General features: G+C 48.6%; 1 protein-coding gene across 3 annotated transcripts; it reads right to left on the minus strand.

The window, feature by feature from the left end:
• Window positions 1–176: 176 nt before the first annotated feature.
• Window positions 177–27541, minus strand: OIT3 (oncoprotein induced transcript 3). 3 transcript variants are annotated; one of them, XM_051799673.1, is made up of 10 exons: window positions 27403–27498; window positions 20899–20955; window positions 19188–19562; window positions 18667–18777; window positions 15483–15605; window positions 12528–12650; window positions 8501–8661; window positions 7474–7889; window positions 3817–3916; window positions 177–2438 (listed from the first exon to the last, which is right to left on the minus strand). In XM_051799673.1, exons 1-10 carry the CDS (start codon window positions 27455–27457, stop codon window positions 2250–2252), a joined length of 1710 nt encoding a protein of 569 aa, XP_051655633.1. In that variant the 5' UTR covers window positions 27458–27498; the 3' UTR covers window positions 177–2249. The 3 variants fall into 3 exon arrangements, with proteins under 3 accessions (XP_051655633.1, XP_051655635.1, XP_051655634.1); XM_051799675.1 differs by lacking the exon at window positions 20899–20955 and having other exon boundaries at window positions 178–2438; window positions 27403–27541; XM_051799674.1 differs by lacking the exon at window positions 20899–20955 and having other exon boundaries at window positions 178–2438; window positions 22492–27488.
• Window positions 27542–27558: the final 17 nt, after the last annotated feature.

Here is a 27558-nt window from a genome sequence, read left to right on the forward strand (position 1 = left end):
CACAAACCTTGGGTCACCTTCGCTCCCGCTCTGCTCTCGACAGGAAGATGACACTGTGCTCACCCCGTGGCTTCTCATGGGCTTCGTGTCTTGGCAGGATTATTTTTCACCTCCTGCTGACTTCAAGCCATTCAGCCAATGGGCCCTCCACAGACAGTAATCTGTTTCCACTAGGGGCATAAAAGCAGGGACTAGGACCTCAGGTAAATAGGTGTTTATACCTGGATATTCCAAGCCATAGATACCTTGGATATCCCAATCTGGATTTCTTAGCTAAAGAGCTGCAGAGCAGAAAAGCTGCTTCACATGAACTTGCCAGGAAGAGCTAAATAACGTGCACAATAACTGAAATAAGCCAGGAAAGGAACCTCTCCCTCCATCACTCCCCCACATCCCTTTCACATGAACAAACAACACCAGTTCCCTCTCCAGAAGGCCCCAGATCATTAATTTAATTTCCCAGCACTTGTTTTATCAAAACAAGTATATATAGCAAGGGCTGCCTGAACAAAGAAGTGACAGGAAGAAACTACCTGTGTGGTCCTAATGCAGATGTGAATCAGCAGAACAGCAATCCTAGGAAGAGGCTTTTTCCTCTCTTTTTCTTTCACATATGGCTAGATAAGACAGGAACAGTGTCTTTCCACTTATGCCTACGTATCATCACAGAAATGATGATTTACTCTAAAATACACACATATTCCCAGATTGGAAAAGCAGCCATGAAGCCATTTAGAAAAGTCATGAAACTCTCAGCCCATTAAACGCCCATTCCTCACTGGAATCTCACTTGCCAGAACAAATAAATCTGTGAAATGGAATACTGCTGAGGTAATTTGTGACTCCCTTCTAAATGATCCCTTCAAACAGGCTCCCCATCCATTTGAAAGCAGCAACAAATCTTTTTTGCAGTAATTTGGCTGCTTTCAACCAAAGCAGAACACAGGTAATGAAGGATAGGGGCCTTCCAGCAGACCTCCAAACACGCAGGACGGAGCTGCACATGGAGAAGCCTCTTGCAGAAAACCTCAGGAATGCACTGCAGTGCCACAGCTGGTGGTGGAGATGGATCCTTCCTCTCTCATCCTTGTTCCTGCCTCTCCTTTGTCCTTCACTGCTCACTGGGCCTCCTTCCTTTCACCCCACATCCCCAATCCTTCACCTCGCAGCGCTCCCGCTCCTGAATGAAGCCCAGAGAAGACTGAGCTGATCATCCCTTATGTTTTCTTTGGAAGGAGCTTGACAGCCCCAAGAGATTCCTGACAACCACGATGCCACCAGTCCTTGTGTCTCCAGCCACAGTCACTTGAACAAGGCTGCCTGGTGTCTCCTGTCACCAGGGGACAGCCCTGTCCTGAGAACTGCCCACATTACGAGTGATTCCTGTAAATAATTACTGTGCATTCCTCTAATCCCTCCGTTGGAGCCACGGTCTCTCTAACGGGGTGAAGCCTCACAAGTTCCAAACAAACACTTGGTAGCAGCACGCCTGGGAGGGGGGTGTTTAAAGATGTTTAATGGTGCTTCTCTTACAATCAAGGTGCCAGAGCACTTAGCAAAGGCATTTTTGGTGGTGGGAGAAGAGGGAGAAAAATAATGATACGCTAAATATAGGCAGAAACACTATTAAACTGCATGCAATTACCAAAAGACACTAAAAAATCAAACCTTATTAAATACCTTTCACTTTTTAAAATAACATTTAAATGTGCCTGTGATAGAGCTGAGCTTTAGCTGCCTGTAACGGCAATTGTACAGCTCCAGGGAATTTACAAATGATGAGATAGAATATTTTATACTTGTTTTTATTAACAGTCACCCAGAAGCTTCAGCATCGCTCACAGAACTGCACAGCAAACACGTTCAGCTACGATACTGTTTGTACTGTCTGATGCAAGAAGGCCTTGGATAACATTTGTTTAGCCAAGGACACACAGTCCTGGAGCCTGTAGGTGGATGTAGGGAAAGACAAAGCTGGGAAACGCTTCCGGTCTGCAAAGCAACAGGGTCCCTCCAGCCAAAGGGTTGCTGGGAAGAAATGCAGGTAAAACCAAACCATTCTGCAGTCCAGGTGTCCAAAACACTCACAAATAATCATCACAGGGTTCAGGAAATGAGTCCTGAGGTGCAAGTGGGGCTTTGCCAAATACCTCTTGTTTCTCAAACAGCCATGGCAGAAGGCACTGATAAGGAAGGCACTGATAAGGAAGGCCGCTCTCAGGCGGAGATGCTGTTCCAGAGGGTGGGTGTCAGTCGTCAAAGTCGATTCTGATAGGGCCCCCTGTCAGGACGTGGTTTGCCACATGAACAGATCCCTTCTCCTCCTCCTCCTCCTCCTCCTCGGCCGCCCTGCGCGCGCGTCTCCGGCAGCCCTGGGCGCAGCGGGACGTCTCGTCCAGGGCCCCGCACACCAGGATGCGGCAGTGCAGGAACACCTCCTGGGGATGGGGACACAGCAGGACGGGGTCAGCGCTCTGGGAATCACTGGCACTGCTGGCACAGCACGAGCCACACCACTGCCATGGCACAGCCACTTCTGTCCCCGCACCGACAGGGTCTGTATCCACCATCGCCACCCGCAGCCAAACCGGCCGCTCCGGCTGTGCCCGGCTGAGAGCTCAGAGCATCTGTCTGTGAGCCAAGGGTGCACACACAGGGGATAGGAAGGCAGGAAATGATCCTCCAGAAGAAGGGATGAAAACGCCAGGAATAAGCTTGGAAGAACTTGCATGGACTGGCAGGAGCTGCATGGCAGGGAGCAGGTCAAGAACACGTGAAGCCTCACACAGCCATGGGCTGAGAGAAACGTGCAAGAGGATTTGAAGTGGGCTGAGAAAACATAAAGCTAAGAATCTGAGGGGAAAAGGAGGAAAACACTGGGTGATGAGGGGCTGAGGGAAGGAGAATGCAAAGAGCAGGGAGACAGCTGCCTTGTTATCCTGCACAGCAGAGGCAGTGAGAGGGTTGCTGCTCCCTGCCCCATACATGACAAGGAGAAGAAGCAAGATCCCTGCAAGCAGCAGTCACAAATACACGATCAATGGTGTGGTTTGAAGCAGAATCCATGGCTCAGGCTGGGAGGATGCAGGGTGGAGACAGCAGTGGCAATCAGATGGCCAAGAAAAATTCCTGAATTTTGGAAGATCTCATTTGTTTTAGCCCTGATGAGGCTCTCTGGTAGCTGGAGCAGCACCGTTATACCTTGTGGAGTAGGCAGTGTTGGTTGAGCATAACAATGACTAGAAGACCCAGTTTATTCCAGTACAGAAAAGGAAAGCTGTTTGCATTAGGGAAATGGGATTATCCTTCAACTGCCCTCTCACTACTGAGCTTCTGCCCCAGAGTGCCACTGGCCTGGACGGCCGGGTTTCACACTGAACTGAACAGGATGGTGACCATGCATCTGGAATCCTGGCCTCTGTACTCCCAAGAGCTAGAGAAGACACTAGGTTAAAGAGATTCCAAACTATAGACTGTCCTGTTTTGAAGACAGGACACTGCAAAATGTGCCTGGTGACTGGGAACACCTTCTTGCCCAGCATATGGGGGTCACTAAGACCACCTTGGACACAACAGTGATTTTAGCCTGCTATGGCATTGATGTTCCACAACTTAATTTTAGTTGTTTTTATCAGTCTGTCCCAAAGCACCTGTGTCAGGCTCCTGAAAGACACAACTGCTGGAACAGGCCCAGCAGCACCTGCCTTGGCCCAGCCATTCCTCCCCCTTGCACTCTCACACAGCCACCCTGGTGCTGAGATTCCTTGGGCAGATCAGAGCTGATGCAATCACCTGAGAGATGAGTTTTGAGCTTACCCTGTTGTCTTTGCCCACGAACTTGAACACAGGAACCTGGAAATGCTTGGCAAGATGGTCCTTTGACGTGTACTGCTTCACGGAGTCATCGGACACGCAGCTGAGGGAAGCAGAGGGACAGGCTTTTAATGGCTTTCCCAGAAGTGGAAAAAGACATTCCAGCCTACTTAACCAGAGAAAGGAAAGGAGGGCTTGGCTCTCTCAAGCTAAGCTACCATCCCTGCTACTTCCTCTTTGGCCACAGGAGAAAATTGGGAACGATGGGGGAAAACAACAGCAATGCTAATAGCATCTCCAGACAAAGGACAGCTCAGCAGCAGAGAGCTGGCAGGACCTGGGCCAGTCCCCTCAGAGAGGGACTGCCAGAGAGCTGCAGGCAAGTCTGTCCTCGTTTCACCTTCCTGTGCAACAGTCTGCAGTGTTATACACTGTTGAATGTGTTATGTACTTCTGTGTACACATATATATGCACATAAATTATGCTTAAAATGAAGCCTGTACACACATTACTAAAATATCACAGATGATGAAAGCAAAAAAAAAACCAAATTTGCTTTGCTTTGTATCATTTACATATTTCTTCCTGCTGGACTTGGTCAGACAGCTCAAATTCACTGCATTAAATTAATAATTTCAATTTTTCCATCACTAGCAATATATGATCATGCTCTCCATACAGGAGAGCAGCACATGCTCCTGGGAGCACTAGGGATATCCCTGTCTGCAGCACTTCCCTGGAGGCAAATACAAAACTCATCCCCAGGGAGCTGATAAATCATCACTGTGCATCTACAAAACCGGACAGATTCCTCCCCCCTGAGGCCAAACACACTCAGTTGTTTAGAATAAAACTGCTGTTAAAAGCAGTATTCCTGAAGGCATCTGACTGTAAGGAATGACAGTTAAAGACTTCTCATGGGTGACTGGCCAAGCTTTGGGGCTGTGAAGTCAACTCGTAGGGCTGTCCTCATCTGTGAGCACATCAGCTGTGATGATTCTTGGACACCAGCTCAAACTGACTCCTAAACCTCAAGTTCTCCAAAGGTTTGCCACACTGGTGGCAGGAAACATACTGGTTTGGGGTTAGGGAGATGGGAGAACATCAAGCAAGAATCAGGGATATATGGACAAAACCAGCTCAGAAACCTCCTGAGTCATGGGGACAAGCCCTTTTGCATTTTGTGTGGGGCCATACCCTAATCCACTCTCCTAGGAAACTCCCAGACCCTGTCTCCCACCTTGGAGAGGTAGGGAAGGACAGGGAGCACAGGTAAGGAAGGAAAATGGATGAGCCTGCTCAGGATACAGGGAAAATAATGCTTTTCTGTGCATATTGTGCTTTAAGTTCAGGAAGCAGACTGGCAGTGCCACGGGAGCTGTGCTCTGACCCATTTACTGGGGGGTTCTAAGGTAGAAAGGAGGGCTTGGAGAATAAAATATCCACCTCAGACTACAAATGAGGGGCAACCTGAGGTGTAACCGAGGTGAGCCTTGCAGTGGAACTCCCTTTACTACGTGGTGCTCAGTTAAAGCACAGCTCCTGGCCACAGCACACTGCCCTGCGTGACACGACCTCGCTCCGGGTGCCCCAGAGAGCTTCAACACTGATCACCTGGGCTTTGGTCAGTGCCTTTGGCTGCATTGTGCTTTCAGAGAGAGGAAGAACAGATCAGAAGCAGGAGAGCTGCTCTGGGGTTGGCTTGGCTAGCAGCAGTGTAGGGTACTACAGGGGAGGGACCTGGAAAAATCCTGGTTTCCAGGGTGGTCACATCAGCACGGGGAGAAGGCTGGAGTCCCACAGAAGGCAGCTCCCACCTCTTGCTGACTGGAGAAGGCAGGGAAGGAAGCAGTAGAGAGAATTTCCCCATCCCTAAGTCCAAGGTAAATCCCCTCAAATTTGAACAGTGTTCCCCTCTGGAAGCTGCAGTTAACTCCTGCAGGTCTGATCCTACATCGAAATAATTTAAAAATCCCATCTTTATTGCCCTGGGCTTTTGGGGCTGGGTTGCTGGAAGGAAACTGGGTTATTACAGAACTGTCTGGAGCAGGGACAACTCAGTAGAGTATTTATTCAGCTAATTTTACTTTTGAATCGCTGCAAGCACAGAGAGAGACAAAGAACCCCAGTTAGTTTGATAGCACATCATTAGTGAGCAGTTTAACTACAGCCCAGCCCAAGGGGGTGGTGAGTCTGGGGACACTGGGGACACTGGGGCCTGCAGTGAGGCTGCAGAGAGGAGCAGGCTGGATGAGGCTCCAGCCCACTTTTCCCTTCGATGAAGTTTCAATGCCCTCTGCAGGTACCAAGGGGCTGCCGGTGCCGTAAATCCTCCAACTAGTGCTGGGGTGAATTTAAGGCATGACATTTGCTGCCTTCTCCCTTCTCCATCTGGCTCAGGTTTTGTTTGCTGTTTTGAATCCCATCACTTATGAGGAGAAATTAATGAATGTTTGGAGCCTTGACTCTGTGAAGGGTCCACAGGAAGAGCCAAGGCAGGGAGTCAATAAAATCAATTGTCCCATTACAAATCTGCTCATAAAGCCCAGAAATGTCAGGCACAGAAGGACTGCAGCCTAGGATGGAGGGAGAGCTGAATCCTTCATTGGGAGATGAAAAGAGAATTTCTGGGTACTTTACACTGCAGGACCCTTTTGCTGTGAGACAACGACACAGGACTTGTCATCACCAGCTGTAAGGGTGGGTGATTTAGCCTGGGTAGCTGAGGAAATAATTGTTGTCCTCATTAGATGGTCTGGCAGACAACACACAGGGCTTACACAAACACAGTATCTTGACTACCAGGCTACAACACCACGGGTATGTCTTAGATATTCCCTGGACTGAACTTCCCTCCCTAGAGGAACAGCAGACTGTGACATTTCCACAGCATTGTCTGGTTAAGCTCCTGCATGCAAACACTCCACAGCAATGCTGTAAGCATGGCACAGTCATTTTGGCACCCAGAGAAGTGTCTGGAAACAGGGATCATCTTAGGAGCCACAGCTGAGCCCCCAGCAGTGCTCCCTAAACCTCTGATGCAAAACCCACTACAGAGAACCCACAGATCCACACAGAATTGTTTTTAGCATATCCTGCAAAGATCACTAACCCCCAGAAAATTACAGCCAATCTGAGGGACCCAAAGTTTGCTGCACTGACATCAGAGAGAGGGATGCTCCTGGAGCCTCAACTAGGATCAGCAATGGAGTCTTCTGGCTCATGCTGTAAGAAGGCCATTATGAGAAAATCGAGAAACTTGCTCCAGTTGCTGCAGCAGCTGCCTGGCAGCAGCACATGGCCATCAGGGGGTTCTGCCCATTGGTTTGGCAGTCTGTGGCTGGCAGGGAGAGGATATCAGGAAAGAGAATCTTTTCTACGGGAGCCAACTCAATTATCCACAAGGCTAGTTACAGGGAAATATGGCCTGTAAAGGCTGCACTTGGAGTAACCTCTTTCACTGTCTCCCACAGTTTCTCCCAATTACTTTTGATGGGACAGGTGGCTTCGGCTTGATGGCTGCTGGTGATTGCTGGGAGCAGGGCAGATAAACTGCTGTGGAGAAGGGATAGTGTTTCCTGCCTCACACAGACAAGACAACTCAGCCCCACTGCCAATTCCCACCCAACAGCCAGCAAGAGAGGGAACAGTGAACTCACCCATCTTGAATCAGGTAGTACTTGAGGATCTCATCGATTTTGGAGGTGGGAGTGGCGAAGCAGCTCTCTACAAGTGTCTCTAGTCCACTGACGTGCACCAAGGGCTCAATCCCAAAGTACAGCGAGTCCCGAAGCTTGAGGGTGGGAGGAGCCCCCCTGTAGGGTTCATCAAAGTCTTTGTCTTTGAAGATCTCCAGGGTGAAAGGGAAGATGCCCTGGTTGCGGCTCATGATTTCCAGGGGCGAGTTCTTGAGGTTGGGCACGTAGGCCTCGGAGATGGTGTAGCGGCGCGGGAACTCGCAGGTCACCGGGATCAGCAGCTTGCTGGTGCGCACGATGATGTCCCCATTGCTGCCCGGGGTCTGCTTCGGCAAGCCAGTCACCAGGTTGGTGGCAATGATCTTGTCATCTATTACCTGCAGCAAAGAGAGGTGTCGAAGGGAAAGGGGAGATCACTGAGAAGGACCTCTCTGGGTTGACTTTGTTCAGGACACCCAAAGTAGCCACGGAAGGCACAGCTCTGTGAATTTATACACTGCAGCCAGAATGATGTTCACCCTCACTTACCAACCAAGGGCTCAGTTTGCTGTTGGCTGTGATGCACTGCACTCCTGCAGCAAGCTGAGGAATTGGCTTCCAGTGCCACCCATCTGCTAAGATGGGCTCTCTGGTTCCTGACCAGCTGCCAGTTTAATTTTTGGAAGAGGAGACCAGAATCTGTCTCAACAGGAGGGTGAGGAGTGACAGCACTTGTGCCTTCTGCACTGGCGTGACAGTGAAGCTCCCTCTGTGATGCACCAGGTGAGCAGAAAGCAGCACCCACACTGACAGACACACCACTGGAGGGGAGGTGGAACAAGCTCTCCTACTTTGGGATGTCAGCCCGGGTCTACTCAGAGACCAGCTGCACAGCAACACAGGAAACTGCTGACAGTACAGCTAAACCAACCCTGTTCCCCAAGGAAGCCACAGCCAAGTCCCCAAATGCAGAGATCCCAAGAGCCAGGGCAGTAGGTACAGCACATACATCTACAACGGTACCACAGGACTTCAGGGAGAAATGGATGTTGACGTGAGTGCCGTTGGAGACGCCTTTGCACGAAGTGTTGATGAGGGAAAGGTCCAGGCCTCCAACCAGGTCCTTTGGGATGTTCACCTCGATAGAACTCGACTTGCACAGCACTGGAACTGCAAGAGAAGTCTCCATAATAACAGTCTGCACTACAAAGCTACCAGAGAGCTGGGGAAGGGCTGTACCAGTTATTACTGGGAAAAAAGGGGAATGCTGTGCAGCATTTATCATTACTATCTCCCCACAGGAACTGCCTATCTTGCATTCCTACCTACACAACACAAACCTGAACTACCACGGCCCCAAATTCTCCAGCCACAGTGAGGCCTCAGAAGACAATGAAGACAATCACCACACTTGAAGCAGAAACTTGGCTGTGCAGCATTTCCAGCTTTACTTAATACTCAGCACAGGTTTGATTGATATCTCTTGCACTGCTATCTATGTCCTGGGAAGAGCCTTTGTCAGATATGGATATCAAATTCACAACACCCCAGGCAAAGCCATTTTTTAAGACCCTTAATCAGATTTTACATCAAATCCAGAACACACCAGAACAAGGCAGAGTAATGGAAGCACCTCAAAATGCCATAATAATATTTTTATAAGCAATAAACCCAGCTCTGACAAACAAACCCAATTATCTCAACTCATTCCCACCTCCTTCCAACCTCTGAATTTCTAATACAGATCTCCATGTGAATTTTTTTAAATTACCATTCCATTACATAAGCGGCAGAAAACATACAGCTTGGGCAAAAGGAAAAAGGAAAGAAGAGAGAATAATCTTCAATAAAAAAGTAATTGCTATATATATTCCTTGGGAGACAGGACAAGTGTACTGGTGCCAGAAAAACAATCCCCTTACAGTATTTCCCTTTATTATATTTTAAAATCCCACGACAAAACTTTTTGCAAATCTACTAGCTGCCCAAGCTTTTTGCCAAAATTACAGTCTCAGTCCTTGACATTCATATGACCTGTTTTCCCTTAACTTTGGTCACTAATTACATAATTTAGGATTCTGGATCTTGAATACAAGGCACACTGCTAAGACATGCCTTTTACTCCCCTTAAAAAAATTCTCCTGTTCTAGCCAAGGTATTTGTAACAGCCTCTACACCTGCAGGGAGGACTTCTAATAAAAACTTGATCTTTTCAAGGTGAAATGCTAAAATGTATGCAGAGTGCCCACAGCAATATGCTTCCATAATGACATTGCTGGGTTAGAACAGAAGCTTAAAGAACTAAGAACTACCTTAACTTCCCCTCCACCGGCAGTGGGAATAACGGAGCACGTCGGATGGCAAAGCTCAGGAGGAGACAAAGAGACTTTGGAACACAGCACAGTGCACACAGAGGAACATCCTTTGGAGAACTGATGGGCCCAACCTGGATATAAAGCCTCACTGTCCTAGTGACTCCTTGATAAATAAGAAAATGTCATGCTTTTATTTTATAAAGGTGAAGTTCAGAGCTAGACAGTTCGTACCCCAGCTGCAATTTTCCTAAGTTCAGGACCAGTTTGGTTAAGGATATCTCTGTTTCTGCATGTCTTTGATTGGTACAAAGGAGGAGAAAGAAGACCCCACTGCCCCCATGCTCTGGCACTGCAGGACCTGTATGCACACACAGAAACAAGTGAGGGAAACCTGCAGGCAGATCCACTGGTGAATCAAGACAAATCTTGGCTCTTTGGGAAAACACTGGGGGAAACTCCTCATACTGACCATGTCAGAGGAGCTGGTAATGCAATTCAAACCACCCCAGACATTTGTCCAAGGAATAGTAACCAGTGCTGAGAGCAGTTCTACCAATTTGTCAGTGGTGCTGCGAGCAGAGCCGGTGCCTCAGCGGGATCCGGCTCTGAGCAGACCCCCTTCCCCCAGGACAGGGGAGCTGCAAAGGAGATGACAAGGTGTGCAGACAGCATGTTATTCCAGGGTAAGCAGTGAGGTCCCGACTGCCAGGACTGAGATGCCCAGCAGAAATGAGTTATCCTGATGCCAAAGAGCCCACTTTTATTCCCAACCTCTGGCATCCGTTCAGAGAGCTGATGCCAGCACTGCACCCTCCTGACTTGCTGTCAGCATCCATGTCCTGCTCCTGAGAGCCTCATCCAGGCTGTGCCAGTCAAACATTTCAGTTCTTCACCCTCATACACCACAGATCACCTGTGAGTACTGGGAAAGCCTCCTCATTTCCACTTTAAACTCTGCTTTGCACCAACACTTGACCCTGGTAGGAAGCTTCTGTGGTGAGCCCAATGCTCATTTTTGCTGCCTGCTGTTGTTGGCTCTGTGTTCCAGCCTCTGGTTCCTTCCTCAGCCTTCCAAAGTGCAGCTGCTTGGAGCAGAGGTTATCCTTCTGCACAGACTGCCCAGCAGAACAGATTCCCTGACCCACTGCTATACACCAATTACAGTGTCGTACCCTGCCTACAGGCACGAAAAGCTTGGGCAGAGGAGGGGGGAGGAAAAGCATTTCCCCCTGCACTTCAGAAAGATGTGGGGTACTAGGATGGGCTGCAAAATTCCAAGTGTTTTGCTGGCTGGTATCTTTGTGGAAAAATTGTAGTCAAGACTGTGGTTTCTGTGGAAGATTATTAATGTTTGTTCTGAACGTAGAGACAGTGCAGAGGAGGGTGGAGAGGCTGCACAGCCAATTGCTTCAGGCAACTGTGCCTGCCCTGCTAATTGAACCAATATAAACCTGATTAGATCTCATAAAAATCTGTGTGGTACAGCTCCATATCTGCTCAGAACTGCAGACCAGTGCACAGGAACATAAATCCATGACATGGAGAGGAACAAGCAATTCCACTCCGTGAGATGCTGCATCCCCAGCCCTGCCCGGCCCCGGCAGTGCTGCTGCTCTCAGTAAGCAGCCTCACAAGCAGGAGAAACATTGGCTGGGAAACCAGGGCTCCCAACCCTGCTGGGGTTGCCTCAGAGAGCCAGGACTGAAAATCATTGCTCTGTATCCATCCATCAGACCTTCAATCAGTGAGTGTAGTCACAGCTCTTGGAAATGCCACCTCCACCTCCCCCAGCAGCACTGTGGGATCCCAAGTGTGCAGTGCTCACCCCTGGGAGCCCTGCACTTCTGAAAGGCTTCAAAAAAAGCAGAAATTCCATCAAGCAGGACCATTCCAAGTTCCTCTCTGAGACACACCTGCCCTGTTGGCCCCTGTGAAGTCTGGATCTGTCCCTCCAGCTGGTGTCTGGGCACTCTGTGACACATCAGACTGCAAGAGGTTCTCTGGGCACACCAGGAGACACCAGACTGCTGGTAGCTTGGGATGTATTTGTAAAGGAAATCTCATCCCAAAACATGGAACCTGTTCATTCCATGTGCATGCCATAGGTGCAAGTGAGTCAGCAGGAAGGCTCCCTGTGCAAAGTTCACATGGAAGGTTTTCCAAGGATAATGCTGTCCTTGCCTCTATGCAAGGATGTATCCCAGGCACTTTTCCAAGGGACAGCAGGAACACCCTGTATCAAAGCTAGTGCCCTGCTTCAAGGCATAGGAATGCTCACTGGAATGGCTACTGAGATACTTGGAGAAAACATGCCTCTCTTTTTAACCCCATTGTTGGAAGTGACTGAACCACTTGAGCTGAAATTTTCAAGTCTGAAGCATGGAAAATGTCAGTTCTACAGCACCAGTTTGTCAGAGGCACACAGAGCTGAAGAAGAGCAGTACAACAGGAGATATTATGCAATCTTAATTGTAAGTGAACTCTGCCAAAACCACCTGTGATGCAAGAGGCACCCAGGAGGGCCCTGTGGCTGTTCTCCTGCCTGGTTAAAAGAGCAATGCCTTCAGGCTCTCAGTTCTGGATGATCTGTCATTAATGACAAAGCTCCACTAATCAAACTGGAAAGGACAGACTAAGAGAAGACAACAAAACCAAGAAGAAAAGTTCCTTCAGACATACTTCTGGGGGACAGAGGCTGCTGGGGAGATTTTGTTGACCTACCTTGGCAAGTGTGGTTGTCTTCTGATAGAACAAGCCCCCTTGGACATTCACACTGGTAGGTGTCTTCCACTTCAATACAGGTATGGCTGCAGCCTCCGTTGTTGTTGTGACAGCCTTCGATTTCTGGGAGAGAAAGGAAAATCAGCACACCCTGAGGGCCCCAACGTACCCCTGACCAGCAGAGACTGTGGCCAACACAGCTCCAAGGCAGCGGCATGGGCAGAGCTTGCTTCCAAGAAAATGCAGTGGAAACCCTCTTTTTAATTGTACAGTTTCCTGTCTTTGTCATTTTCCCATGAGGTTAACATGGAATTCTGTGAAAAAGCTTCCCAAATTAAATCCCACTGAGTAGGCAATCTGCACCTTGGCCCTTCAAAGATCATAGAATGGCTTCGGTAAGAAGGGACCTTAAAGACCATTTTGTTCCACACCTTCCACTATCCCAGGTTGCTCCAAGCTCCATCCAGCCTGGCCTTGGACACTTCCAGGGATGGAGCAGTTACGACTTCTCAGGACAACCTGTGCCAGGCCCTCACAGGGAAGAATTTCTTCCCAATATCCCATCTAAACCTGCCCTCTGTCAGTTTAAAACCATTCCCCCTTGTCCTGTCACTACATGCCCTTGTTGTTTGTCTCTCCTGAGACATCCTCTTAAACTAAATTTTTATGTTGTTTCTTACTTCAAAAAGGTGGGAGGAAAATCCTCTTAAAAGTTCTACCTCACTCCCTCCCTTCATCACCAGCAGAATGACAGCCCTGAGCTTTGCAGGGGAGCTGCCCTGGGGAGGACAGCCCTGCAGGGAGCCAGCTCCTATTTCCAGCAGGGAACACCAGAGAAAAGATGATGTGCTCATTCCCCCTGGGTTTCCCAGCTGTGAGGGGGGTGGCTGTACCAGATTCCTTCAACCTCTCCGTAGGGTGAGGATGAAACTCTGCTCATAGGAGTTTCTTTAGCAGGAATTTTGCTGGTTTGGGAGTTCTAAGGCTTTGAGGTTGGCTCAGGGACAGAATGACACGAGTTCACAGTGTAAAGTTCATTCCCTTCCTAATTTTCCCCCATTGTCAAGAGCAGAGGAGAGAGGGCAGCACAGCTAATTGGAGGATGTGCCATGTCTTACATCTTATCCATTCAGGTGAGGCAACTCTCTGAGGACCTGAGTTTTGTGTAAAACATATTCCTGGCTACTACAGCTACAGAAAAGAGCCAGAAAGGTCATCCAGATACATTCTGAACATTTGAAAACCTAAGGAAAATAAGGCCATTTCCAGCTCTTGTTGGCTTCCTATTATAAAAAAAATAACAGGGTCATGATTTTTTTGGAAATAATCTTCACTGCTTGATTTTTTTTAACCCTTTGGGATGAGTATGCTAGATGAGTACTACTGTTCTCACTGAAACAATAGTACATGAGATAAACAAATCATAAATACAAAATATTTTTCTTCAAGACTGCCATCAGAAATGACTGTGTGGTTTTCACTGAAATGTAAAGAAAAGAATGGAAATCCCATACTGACCCCTATACAGTGCATGGAAAACAAGAGCCTGAACACTCCATATGAGTCAAAGTAATGGGTATGGCATCCTAATGGAATATGATACTTTTAACCCTACTCAGCCTCAGCAGCTCATGTAATCAAACTAAATCTCTTGCATTTGTTCTTTTTAGCCACAGCTGTGAGCTGGCTCACAAGTAAATCACATCCTCTAAGGGTTCACAAAGCTGAGGGTACATCTTTAGAAATAAAACTCACTAACAAGACTGTAAAAATCCCCAGCAGCAGTGTTAAACTTGTGAAAAGCACCATCCTTCTTACAGAAGGGGAAATTAAATGATATATCAAAGGCCCTAAAAGCCAACATTGGGAACAGCACAAACAAGTTTCCAGACAGACTATTCCAGCCCCATCAGAAGAGTGTCAGGAATAAAAACTGCACAGTTGGTTTACGTGACCTCCTACCAGCTCAGAGCTGGATGTGGAAGGGACAAAGCTCACAGACCATTTTTGGCCCCACATGAGGTGACAAGGACTTCAGGAGCTCTCTGCACAGCATTCCCAGGGCAGTGTCACTGCCTGCATGAGTGATGTTTTGCTAACACAGCTCAGGGAGCAGATTGAGCTCTTCTGGGCAGCTGAAAAGTGAGGCACATCTGCAGCTGTTTTTCTTGTCTGAGGCCCCACAGTATCTGTGAACACCCCACACAGCAGCTTTGCTTTGGAGGGGGTACAGAGCTCTTCACAGCTCACCACAGAAAACATCAGGCACAACTCTATTTTTGCTGGGTTTGCCTATTTCTGCCCCAGAGATGTCTGTATACTGTTAGTGACAACAGATCAAACCTACCATTTGGTCTTTAAGCCACCAGTCTAAACTCATCAAGGGTTTTCAGCCTGGCTCTGCCACCCCTGGGAAGGAGCTGTAGCAGATGAGCCCACAGCTAACCACTCACAGACACCAAACAGCCAAAATGCAGCCCAAATCTCAAATCTAACTTCTGTTCACACACTGGCACCCCTCTCCTCAGTCTCTGCCCCAGGAGGCTAAAGTGATCCTCATGCTCTAGTCTAATGTCATGACATGACCCCATACCTAGGGTCAGCTGCCAAAACCCAGCAATGCTAAATCTGTTCCCCCCCAAATCTCCAGAGCCAAATCCCAGCAACTCCAGCAATAACCAGTTCCGTGTGGACAACCAGTCTTCCAGATTCACTGCTGCCTTTCCCCCATGGAGGTAAACACAAGAAAATCCTAACAGAGGTGAATGAGGCAGGGAGAACAACAAGGAGACTTCTCTCTGCTTGCTTAGAAGGATATTTTAGGAACAACCCCACTGGCAAGCACAGAGGTGATATGAGTGACATTTAATCCCAGCTGCAAGGAGCCAGGAGAGAAGCAGTGCTGCAAGGGAGAGGGAATGATTCCTGCTGTCCCTGTGGCAGCTGCAGCCTCACCTTCACAGGTTCTGCCGTCGCTGCCCAGCGTGCGCCCGACCCCGCACTCGCAGCGGTAGGAGTTCTTCAGGTTCACACAGAACTCACTGCAGCCTCCGTTGTTCTGCTCACACTCATTTTCATCTGAAAAAAACCACCCCAAACCACTGTCAGAACGTGCCCTCAGTAAACACACAGCTGGCACGTGGGAGCACTGCTCAGACTGGCTCTCCTGGCCTCCTGAACGGGATCAGGGCAGCAGAGATCATATCACAGGACATCTTGAATGGGAAGGGACCCACAAGGATCATTGAGTCCAACTCCAGGCCCTGCACAGGACACCCCAACAACCCAACCATGTGCCCTGAGAGCGCTGTCCAAACACTTCCTGAACTCTGGAATATAATGAGTAATCTCTCTGACAGCGGCTTTTGAATCTCTTGGTAAAGCTCTGAAACTCCTGCTAATCCTGTTTGAAAGGCTAAACTTTCTCTGTGTCTGTCTGCTTTACTTTTTTTTTGAAAGGTACTTTTTCTCTGAGATTCTCGTTCTTCAACCTGATTTCATCTCTGTGTGCAAAAAGCAAAACAGAGGAAGGGGCAGACATTGCTATTGTTGAGCCACAAAACTAACAATTTCTCTTAGGCAGGCCAGCACGCTGAGGTTATCAATCAAGGTTCTATCAAAACAGCTTAGAGGCTGGCATTTACTAGATGTCAGAAGCTTAAATTAAGAAAAAAAAGCAAGATATCATTTTAAGAGACAGGTCAGAGAGGCGCTTTCTTAGGTATCAGTGGTCCCACACACTCACAGTGCCCACAGCTTGCAGCTGGTGCTGGTGTCTCCTTCCACAAGCGACGTGAATTGAATATTTTTAGCCAAAGAATTGGCTGCTACCCTGCTTTGGGAGGCAGGAAGCATGTCCAGGAGACACACAGACACTCTGCTTTTCACACATGTGACGGGCTCCACACTTTCCCTTCTAAAAATAAAACTAAAGCTGCTTAAAAACAGAAGGTGAAGAGGGAAAGGGCTAACTGGCAAAGGCACGGAGATGCTCTTAGAAGGGCCTAGAGCTTGTCATGGTCAAGGGCTGTACCCAGCAATCCCCCTTGCCTGTCCCTCAGGTTCTACAACACACAGATCTGTCCCTGCTCTTCCACACCAGTGACAACCAGCACTTCTGGGACACTTCTGGTTGTCTCGAGACTGGACTGGGAGAGCACTGAGCTGATTTTATCCATGGCTTAGTAGGACATGGATCCAAGTATTCACAAGGTCAAAGGCAATGTGCTGAGTTGGTGGATGTGTGATGGGAAGTCCAAGACCTTACCTAACCACTGAGCTTGCAAATGAAAATGTAACTGAGGATCAGCAGTTCTACTCTGGGATTCAAAGCATGTAATGTACTGAGAAGCACAGGGAGGTGCACAGAGCTGTTTAACATTCATGGAATGGTTTGGGTTGGAAGGGTCCTTAAAGCCCATCTCATTGCACCCTGCCATGGGCAGGGACACCTTCCCCTAGCCCAGTTGCTCCAAGCCCCGTCCAACCTGCCCCTTGATGGGGCAGCCACAGCCTCCCTGCTGCATTACTGCAGCATCATCAGCCCCCCTTTTTAGGAGGAGCTGGGAAAAGAAGCATATTCTCCATTTAGGAAAGGCTAATAGGGATTTATTTAGTTTCTCTGGAAGGCTGGCACAGCTGCTCTGAGAGATGTGATTGCACAATTACTCAGTGCAACAGAAAGTCATTAGAGAGATGAGTGAGCCACACAAGAAAGGCTGCAGGCTGGTGACCCAGTGTGATCATTCCAGCTGAGCTGTTGTGCCATCTGGGAATCCCAGGGAGAAGCAGCAGTGCAGAAATCCTGCCCAGCCTGGCCATGGAGGGGTGAAGGCAGCTGCAGCACACACAGACAGGCTCAGGTTCCTGCGAGCCTCCCTGCTGAGGAGGCTCCCCTCCTTTCCTCTGAGCCTGCCACACTTTTATTGAGTGCTGGTGCTTGTCAAGGGTACTTCTGTGACTGGAAATCTTGAACAGAAGCAGCCAATAAATGCTTTTAATTACCTGAGAGAGCTAAGTCAGCCACTTGGCTGCAGAGATGTAGAGCTGCTTAAGCAGAATCAGTGTGAGCCAGAGTAACCCTGCAGCAGGGCCAGGCTGCTCTCTCCACAGACTGGGATGACTGTGGCCCCTACCCCGATGCCCACAGACACGAGGGGTGTGAAGAAACCACCCACGCCTGCTTTGTCAGCTGTAGTGGGTATGGAAGAGGCTGATCTGCCACACAGCCTCCTGGACCAACTCTGCTTTCAGCTTCACCACCAAATCAGGCCACAGAGACACAGGCGAGATCCCACCTCCCCCATACACTGGCACCCCTTCCTCCTCCCTCCAGCTCGCCTCTTCTTATCCACCAGCGTGGCTCTGCAGCTCCCCAAGGGCCACCCCTTCCCAGCCCCTTGCTTTCCCCCACAGATCATCTTCTCCCTGACCTCCCAGTCCAGGTGCTCTCCTCCCAGCACCACACACACGACCACAGCCGTCCTCTCCTCAGAGGTCCATGAGGATTCCCTTCCAAATCCCCAAAGCCCACCTTCCCCACTCTGCTCTCACTTACAGCCCTCCACCTCCCTCTGGCTGTGCCAGTCTCTGTCACCAAATGCCAACCCCCTGAACGCCCCCCTGTCATGCTGCCTAAAACCACTGCAGCTGTGATGGGACTTATGTCCTTTGGCTCTCCTTAAGGCCCAGGCCACGGACAGTGTCCCAAAAGGGCAGGAATATGGTGGAGCTTAGTGTGCAGCCTTACACCAGCCAGCAAAACTTTTTTTTGGGAGGAAAGAGGCATTCAACAGAGCATCTAATGACAGGCTGCACAGCATTTTCTGAATACCACAGGGAGACTGTACCACGATCTTGCAAAGAAACTCTGCTACTGGCAGTGCAGCTGTTGCCTTCAGAAAGCAAATCTAGTCTCTGTACACACAGAGCTCCAGGGCCACCAGAATGGATTCAGTTGTGGGATGTCTCTTGGAATCACTGACAGAATCATAAACCTATTCTAGGCAGCAAGGGAGGAAACTCCTCTTAGAATACTTCATGTTTTGCACTGCTTTGCAAGGCAATGGGTCGAGAAGTGAGCGATGAAACAAAGGGAAAGAAAGCATTGGTAGCTGGCACAGGTTATTCCCACCCTTACCAAGGCATGTCTGTCCATCAGGTCCTAGTGTTGTCCCCGGGGAACAGGTGCAGTCACTGGTGTCCAGGCAGGGGCCCTGGCAATCCACCACATCACAGATGTCATAAAAATCTAGGGCATGACAAGAACACTGTCAGCTCAAAGTGCTGAGCATGCAACAAAAATAACCACATTTGTCCCATCAGCTCCCTGCCCTGGGAGCAGCCCAGCAGTTCCAGACCTGGCCCATGTTGGGAAAGACGAAGCGCTGAAGCTGCTAAGAAACAATCTGCTTTAATTACTGCACGTCAGAGATGCAAATTTTGACTTTGGCAGCGAGCCAAGACAAACCACGGTGCCCACAGAGAGCACCAAATCACCGCGGGCCGGGTCAGCCACGGAAAATTCCCGCCGGCGGAAGGCAGTGGGTGGAACTGCCTCACGGATCCCACACGGACAGGCCACCACCCTCACCTGGCGGGTGGCAAAGCCCGAAGGCAGGCACCGGGAACGAAGGGGGTTTGGAAAAGGGAGCCACTTACGGCCGCAGTAGGCGTGGAAGCACACGCTGGGCTTGGAGAGGTGGTACACGTAGTAGCCGCCCGGGCAGGCCTTGACGTCGATGGTGGTGTTCCAGAGGCAGCAGTTCCCGTTGAAGCTGGCGCAGGCCTGGCGCTGGACGACGCCGTCCTGCTCCTGCGGGTGGCTGCCGTTCATCCAGACGGGAGCGTGGGTGCCGCAGTGGTTCTCGGGGATGCAGAAGGTGGGCATGGCGTCGCCCGCCATGCCCGTGAAGCGGTACCACTCGCCGTCGATCTGGCTGTCGCACGTCGGCTGCCCCTGGGAGCCGTTGATGTGGTGATCCGTGTTCCTCCAGGGCTCGTTGAGGCTGATGTAGGCAGAGCAGGGGTCCAGGGCTGGGGCAGGCAGCAAAAGAGAACAGCTGGTAGATATCAAACCGACTGAGAATCGTAAACAATGCAAAATAATTTCCCTTTCTGTCCCTGACTTAACAGAATCACCGTGATAGAGATCCCCAGGGAGACATGGCCATACCAGCAAGCTGACTGTCTTGGGGAAAATTCTGACAGCTCAGCTTAAATTTACTTGTTCTTCCAAGACCTCAACAGAACTCTTACAACGTTATGCAACAGTCTGACTTGCTGCTTTGCTGACAGGGGAAAAAAAAAAAAAAAGATATAAGCAAATCTGGGGGCCAGGTAGTGATTTTGCCAAGGGAAATACAACCTGGGAGCACTGGATCTAGTCTAGGATATCCAGCCTTTGTTCAAGTCCTAACTGAGAACCTGCAAGCCCCTCCTGAAGTCACTGGTAACTCTCCCAGATGCCTTGGAGCAAAGGAATATACTTCAAACAAGTTATGCAGTCTCTTTTAAAACCCACCCACAGCTGGTGTCAGCCCTCACAGTTGTCAACTCAACTGTTATTTATTATCTTAAAATCTAGAGGGCATGAAGGTCTGAATCAGGACCTTCTGGAGAGCAAAATGTTCAACTTTTGACACAGTTGTGTTGCTCCCAGGGCCACAAATCCTGTCTGATCATGCAGTCCTCAAGGAGCGTGTCCCTTTTCAGAGGCCTTTCTGAACCTTCTGCAAACACTTAAAACATAAGAGTTCCATAGGGAGAACAGAAATAAAGACTTTAAGTGTTCATTACATTTTCAGTCTTCTAATTAACCCTGATTTGGCAGCTTCCTCACTGAAAGTCCAGAGGTTCCATCTTCCCTTACATTTAATATCTGATTAAGCACTACTTATCCATGACAGACTATTCCCTATTAAGCAAAATGAATGCTAATCCTGTCCTGAGTAAGGAAAATTGATTATTATTTCCTAAAATTAGGCTAATACAACCAATCATTCTGATTAAATGCATCTCAGACTGGAACAGCCTCTCCTTCCCACAGCACATTTCCTTTTAAGTTCTAAAACTGTGCTGTTTTGTTTTGTTTAACAATAGGGTGATGCAATTTGGGTGGGGGGAGGAACATTATACTATTTCTATTAGAATTTCTGGACACAAACCTTCCTGGTTCATTATTTTGATTTGCTCCACTGATTTTAAAGTGGAAACTTTAAAGTGCTTCAGAGAATGGACTTCAAGTCACCCTTATTTAGCTGTGCCCTCTGTAAATATCTGTCCCACAGACATGGAATGTTGTACAAGTATCTCATAAATACAGCATCTCTCTTGATGAGCACCCTTGCACCTTCCTCAGCCACAGACACACCTTGTTTGGCCTCAAATCCAGCATAAAATGCAGGAGCAGCTGCCACAGTCAGGAGTGCTGCAGAGCAAAGCACGGATCTGGGTTAGGAAGGGAATCTCACAGTTCAAAAACAGGCAGAGGAGCTGATTCACTGCCACCACAACCAGCCCAGCTCTCCTGAGCAGCAGAGAGGGGAAGGCAGGAGGGAATCTCTGAGGAGATCCCTCAGGAGTTCTCCATTTCACCCACCTCTCCTTGCCTGCCCTTACCCACAGACAACAGCAGCGCTGGAAATCCCATCCTCCAAAAGCTCGCTTGACTTTTCCCAAAAGGAAAAGATGTGTCCCAAACAGAGCTTCCCCTGGGCTTCCCTCGATGTAACTCCCTTGGTTTTCCACCAGAGGATTTGGTGTGGCCTTAGGGTGAGTCACTGACTAAGATGAAAAGGTTTTCATGCTGTTCAAAGCCAAATGAGGTGAAGTGGGAATGCCCTGTCAGCTTCCCAACTGGGCAGCACTAAAAATACACACAGCCTCATTAGCTTTCATGCAATTAACTTTATGAAATATCCTCTGTGGACAGCCTCTGGAAACACTCATCTAGGGAGAGCACGTTGAGTCCTAAACATTCAGAAGATAATTTAAAGACAAAATTTACTGAGATGAAGATGCAGCAGCTCAAAGGGAGCTGGCAAGAAGGCACATCGGGGGAACTGAGGTAGCCTTTCCTCACATCCTTCATTCCTCTGAGAGCTTCTGGCAGGAGCGAGGGGGAGGCAAACAAGCAGAATAAGCAGACAGTGCTCTTTGGAACACTGCAGATGCTCACGGCCACCCTGGGAGTGCCAGTGCTGCCCCACGCCAACCTCCCTGCAGACACCAGCAGCCCTTGGCAGCACAGTGTACTGAAAACTGATTGGAGTTTTTAGGAAAAAAAACTGATCAGCCTCTCGTCTCCTCTCCCCAACCAACAAAAGCTTGGGGGTTTGCACAAGACATATCACTGTCTCCAGTTCCCTCCATTTTTCATTTTTCTTGGCTAAATTCTTTTTCCTCCCCAACACTCCGTGCGTGGCCTGAGCAGTTCAGCCTGACAAGCATTAGCTATGAAGCAAAGCTTCTCCATTTGTAATCTCGATGATATCATCAGTTCTCTAGCTGACATGGGATCATACATACTGGGTGACAAATCAGGCTCCAGCAAGCATTTGTGAGCCCACCATTCTGCAGAGATTAACCCTGTGTGGATTGTGTAACTGGAGGTCTCTGCTCCAGCACAACTAAGCAACGGAGTGAGCAGCACTGCATTATGACACTAAATTCAGTTCAGATTTGTCAAAGAAGCAGGTGAAAAGGTAGCATAATGGCTATTCACAGAGCCTGTCCTCCAAAGGGAGAGGAAAATCCCACAGTGCCTTGGCAGGAGAGGTTCTCCCAGTACAGGAGATTTCACGCTCTGTGACAGAAAGATCTTTCCAACTGGAAAGAATTTTACATCATCTTCAAAGGAAAAGAATATTTCTCCCATCTTCCAGCCTTTCACTTAAGAATACCAAGGCTCAGCATGAACCTTTACAGATGGCAAACAGAAATAAGGCAATGCCTCTTTACTCACCCATCAAAGACACTGGCTGGAGCTGGATGACAAAGCAGATGCAGAAAAACGAGTACTGGAACATCCCACTCAGCCAAGGAGCAGTCACTGCTCAAGGAACAGAGGCTTGAAAGCCCTCACACACGCTGTGGCTCTTGCAGCCTTCCTCCCAGTGGAGCTCCCGACTCCAAGGTTCCAGAAGAGCAAGTGTGGTCGCTCTCCTGGAAGTTTATCAGAGGAAGAAGCCAAGGGGATGTGGGGTACAGCTCCAGCCTTGACCTCCCCAGAGCAGCTCTGCCCCTGACTGACAGCAGAGATGTATTCACTGGTCAATGTTGTTTTTTGGACTCGACCTGCTATTGTTTTCTGCCCTGACTGCCCCACAGTGACACCTCCACTATCTCATCCGGAGAGGAGTTCTAACCAGGGACACCCGGACATCCCGAAGGCATGGAAGAGAAGAACAGATGGGTGCTTGTTATCTCTGCTCCTTCCACAAGTCCTATGACTCCATGGCTCCCCCAGGCAGAAAACACTGGCCAGAGAGCCTTAACTGCAGGAAATGGTGGCCAAAGGAGGAGACTGATCCTTCCGAGCAGAGATTGCAGAGGAGCCCCTGGAGCAGAGCTACAATGGGAACATCAGTCAAAGTGAAAGACTGGTGTCCCACAGGGAAATAAAGCTGTTCCGAGGCTCCTTTTTCACTCCTGGTCACACAACCTGATTGCAGCAAGGTTATCAAACAAGGCAAGTAGAGACCCTTTTTTGCAGCAGTCTTACAATCTCCTCATCTTTAAAAAACAAAACCAAACCAACAATCAAAAAATCCATCATTAAGGAATTAAGTTCCACGCAAACCCAAGTAATTGAGAGCCTCTCCTTACTGGTTCAAACCAAACTAGGTTGAGCTGCAGGTGATAACCACAAGCTCTGGATGCAGCACCCTGAAATCTGTTCTCTGCTAAAGCAAACCCAGCACCACGGCTGGCAGTGGGATACCAAGGACAACGTGAATATGTGGAAAGGGATCTTCCCTCTCCTCCCATCAGCTCTTGCTATAAGAGATCTCCATCAGCAATGAGTGCAGCTAAGCCCACAGTCAAGCAAGGGATGCATTTCCCCATTCCCTTCCCATCCTGCATTTCTGCAGCAGGCTGGAGTAAGGAATGACATCAAGGTTGACGAGCCAGCTCGAAATCCCAGCAGGAAAAAAGCAGCTCCGTTATTTTCCCATTGAGTTTGCACAAGACAAGGAGCTGGGTGTTTGCTTCACAGGGATTGCACACTACAGAACGTTCTCAATGGCCTTTCCCTGCCTGGATGTGTCCCTGGCAGCAAAGTGCAATTTGCTCCTCTGCTCCACCCAGCACAGGAGTCCTTTATCAGTGGTGAATGACTCTGAGGAACGACAAAAAACCCCAAATAAGTTACAGACATTGCTCCCACCAAAATAAATAAAAAAATCCTTGTGGTTCTATTGTGCTGACAGCTGTGCAGTACTAGAAAAGGTTTTCCAACAACAGGAAAAGAGAACAGATTCATTACACAAAGCTATCAAGGTAGATAACCCTTAAACAGTGCTTGTGTGAATTCCCAGAAGAGAAACTAAAATTGAACAGAGAGTACTGCAACAAGACACAGGGATTTATATTTTGCCATTTTCGTGGAGAGGTTGATTTCTACTTATGATCCTGGGTAAATAAAACTGACAAGCGTGGATGGAATGTTCTGTTGGTGCCACAGGAGTGTACAGTTCTCTGAACCATCTCATTTCCCAGCTGCTTTTGTTTTGGAGGTGCTACATGAGCCTGTCACAATCGTGCTTTAACAGGTACAGGTAAGTGACTGACAGCTGACAATTAACACAGGGAAACCAAGTGCAGCATTGCAATTCTGAGCCTCAAAGGGGTCGCCAACAGGTCCTACCAAGTTCTCCAAAATAGATTAAAGCAGGAGATGCCCAAGCATTCCCAGAGATGGCACTATCCCCAGTCACCACAACATCTAGTTCAAAGAAAGGGTCTCAAGCTGGAGAAGGTTGTGTGCTGACTCTAAACACTTTTGGGAAGAAGCACCAGAGGCAACCCCTCTATCAGCACTTTCTCTTTGCTTTGTAAATTAATTTGGGTGACAAACATTGCTCCACAAACAATAGTAGCCTGAATTGGATCACATAATCTGTGCCTCAGGGAGCTGTGTTAGTCATTTCTGAAAGCAGAAAGGGAGAAAAAACCCAAGCAAAATCCTTCTTGCAGGGAGATGCTCTGGGAGAGAGGACATAATTCCAATGGGGTGCTCTAGGGCCTGCAGTCTCCAGGCAAATCCGTTGTTCCTGACCTCCACTTCCACACTCCAAGGATGAATGAGTCCAACTTCCCAAAAAGAATCAGGATCAAGTTAGTACTTCTTAAAAGTAGTCATCAGTACTGTTTAAAAGATGTGAAGGGGGGAGGCAGTACTAAAACCGAGGGCTGCAATTTTGTTTTGGTATGCAAAAGTTCTAAACCTGCTGCAAAGCTTGGGTATGTCTGCTCTTAACGTGAGAAAGCACCCTTCCTGCCCCTCCCAGACATCTGGAGGGCTTTACCATCCTCACACAAGGAACTCAGGTTCCTCAAAGCACTGGCTGGGCTGGAAAGCCTTGTACTGTTTGTAAGGGACTGCTGACTGAGGAGGCTTTGTCAGGAACACCACTCAAGGCACCGCAGTGCCCGGCGAAGGGGAGGTGCTGAAGCCCAGCTCTGGGTGCAGGGACTGCCCAGAGGAGCAGGAGGAAGAGCTAATCAGCACTTCCTGCCGCCCAGGGAGAGCAGAACCCGGCACAGCGGCAGGATCTGAGGGTGCAGGGTCACAGCGAGCCCTGACAGGCTGCTGAGATGGATTGCACCAAAGTCAAGGACTCTGAGATAGGCCCTGGTGCTGTAAACAACGTGTCCCAGGACACGGTGCCAATGGGAAGGGCTGGGGAGATCAGGGAGCAAACACGAGCCTAAGGAAGAACAAGTGTGAACTCAAGTAAAACATCAAGGGCCCATTAAAATCAGGCAAGTACAACACCCCTAGTGAAGAGCAGCAGTTATTTCCTCTCCCTTGGTGGAGACCTGTGATGCAGAGCTTGCTGTTTTGGGAGTGTTTTTCCACAGGTCCTACAGAACCCGGTGTATTTTCCATGATCCTCAATTTTCAGATGGAGAAATTAGGGTGTACAAGCTCACAGAGCCACATCCTAAAACCAGCTTCTCCCATACTTCAGGGCTTAGGTATACTTCAAGTCTAATTTCCATTCCTGTATTTTACTTTTCATCCCTTTTATGTCATTATACAAGTAAATCTGATTTTTTTTTTAAAGGAAATAATTAGAATCGCTTGGGACAGTTAAGATTCAAAAATCTCCTTCCCTGTGTGAAAATAAAGTCATACAATGTGTCACAGAGGAAAGCAGCTAGCATTTACAGCTCCACTCACAAGAAAACCTCAGAAGGTACCAAAGAAATTGGTCTGCTGGCTCAAAGAAAGGGCAACTTGGCCAGCTCCACTCGAGTGGCGCAGTGCCAAGGTCTGACAGCCAAGAGCAGCTCCAGAGCATCATGCAAAACCCTCCTAGAGCCAACATGGAAGTGTAGGAACTTGCAGCAAGGTGGATCATGGTGGTTGCCTGCCAGGCAGGAAGGGATAGAGGGCAAAAGAGAAGGGGTTTCTTCTTTTCTCTTCAGGAAAAAGGAGCCATGAACACCTTTCCCTGGAGGGCCTTGGAATGTAGAGCCTCACAGGCACAGCAAAGGAAACCTAGTACAGCTCTCCAGGCAACTTTAAACCAGCCATATATTTGAAAGTCCCCCTCACAAAAGAGGTTCATCAAAAGAGTAACAAAGCTGGTAGAAGCAGCAGCACCTGAACACTGCAATGCACACTGCTGCTCATCCCTATAGGGGTGAAGAATGCAGTGGGACATTAAGATTCAGGCAGCACTGGGCAGGACCCTGTCACCTGCCTGGCTCCAAGATGGGCAATAGCTGCTGCAAGAGAGAGTGTTCCTGTGGAGATTTAACAGTGTGGATCAGGAGAGCAAATAAACATTGCCCTCCCCTTCAGTGCTGGCATTCCAAGGCACTGAGATGGGAGTGTGAGGCTTATGGCATGTCACCCACACCTGGCAGAGACCACAGTGCACTGGGACAGCAAAATCTGCAGGAATATGGACTAACAAGACCCGCTGGACAGCCTGGATTTCAGGGAACAACTGCAGACTCGTCTTCCTTCCTTCTCCTACATTGTCTCTATAACAACATTAAAACATGTGCAGGAACAATTTTGTCACAGTATCTTCTTGCTTTCAAACTAGAGATTGTGGTGCCAGATGTCATGAGTCTCCTGTTCTTCTGGATGCCAAAATGGGTGACCTTTTATGCAACTGAGCCAAGCAATTTATATAAGCATGGTAGCAGTTCATCTGGACACAGCAGTGGACTAAGGGCTGCTTGGAGGAAGAAGGTTTGTCAGCTGTGATTAAAGGGAGGTGACAACTAACAGCTTCCAGTCCTTCTCCTCTAGCTTTAAAAAACAAGAGGTGGATCTTTCAAAAAATATAATACCCATGATTGGCCAGTTTTTGAAACAGTTGATGGACACGATAGAAACCTACACCAAACACCTCATCCCAACACCACAAAGTTAGGACAGAGTACAGTTTGCTGATTCCCAAAGTTAATGAACAAATCATATGCCACCATGACAAATCAGACCATTCAAGGGCCCAGAAAGGAACAGAAGCTTAAAACTTCAGCAACTTTCCTCTGAAACAGCACTTGAATGAAACACAGAAACACTGACATCACTGGGTTGACACTTTTTAGGTAGTTGGGGTGTATATTCTTATCCTGCTACTGTGTTGGCCAAACAAAGGCACATCTTTGTCAGACCAAGTGTCTCTACCTCCACCTGAGCACCTCAGGTGCTCCCGAGATCCCTGTGTTAGGCAGCCAGGCATGGCAGCAGGATCTCCATCCGAGCTCCTTCAGCAAAGCTCTGCTCTGTTCACCACGGCCTCAGAGAGGTAAGGGCAGGAAGAAACAACCTAAACAAAAAGAA

Source organism: Manacus candei, unplaced genomic scaffold (genome assembly GCF_025592945.1).
Source record: "Manacus candei isolate 608988 ecotype Guabito, Panama unplaced genomic scaffold, ASM2559294v1 h1tg000050l, whole genome shotgun sequence".
Taxonomy (NCBI): Eukaryota; Metazoa; Chordata; class Aves; order Passeriformes; family Pipridae; genus Manacus; species Manacus candei.

Excerpts from the sequence above, each read along its gene's own strand:
- OIT3 (XM_051799673.1), bottom strand. The coding sequence starts at position 27,457 with ATGCCTGGCTGCCTAACACAGGGATCTCGGGAGCACCTGAGGTGCTCA. Across the intron at positions 19,563-20,898 it reads TGGATTTGAGGCCAAACAAG|CCCTGGACCCCTGCTCTGCC; the intron begins GTGTGTCTGTGG and ends TGCCTGCCCCAG. Across the intron at positions 18,778-19,187 it reads CTTCCACGCCTACTGCGGCC|ATTTTTATGACATCTGTGAT; the intron begins GTAAGTGGCTCC and ends GTCATGCCCTAG.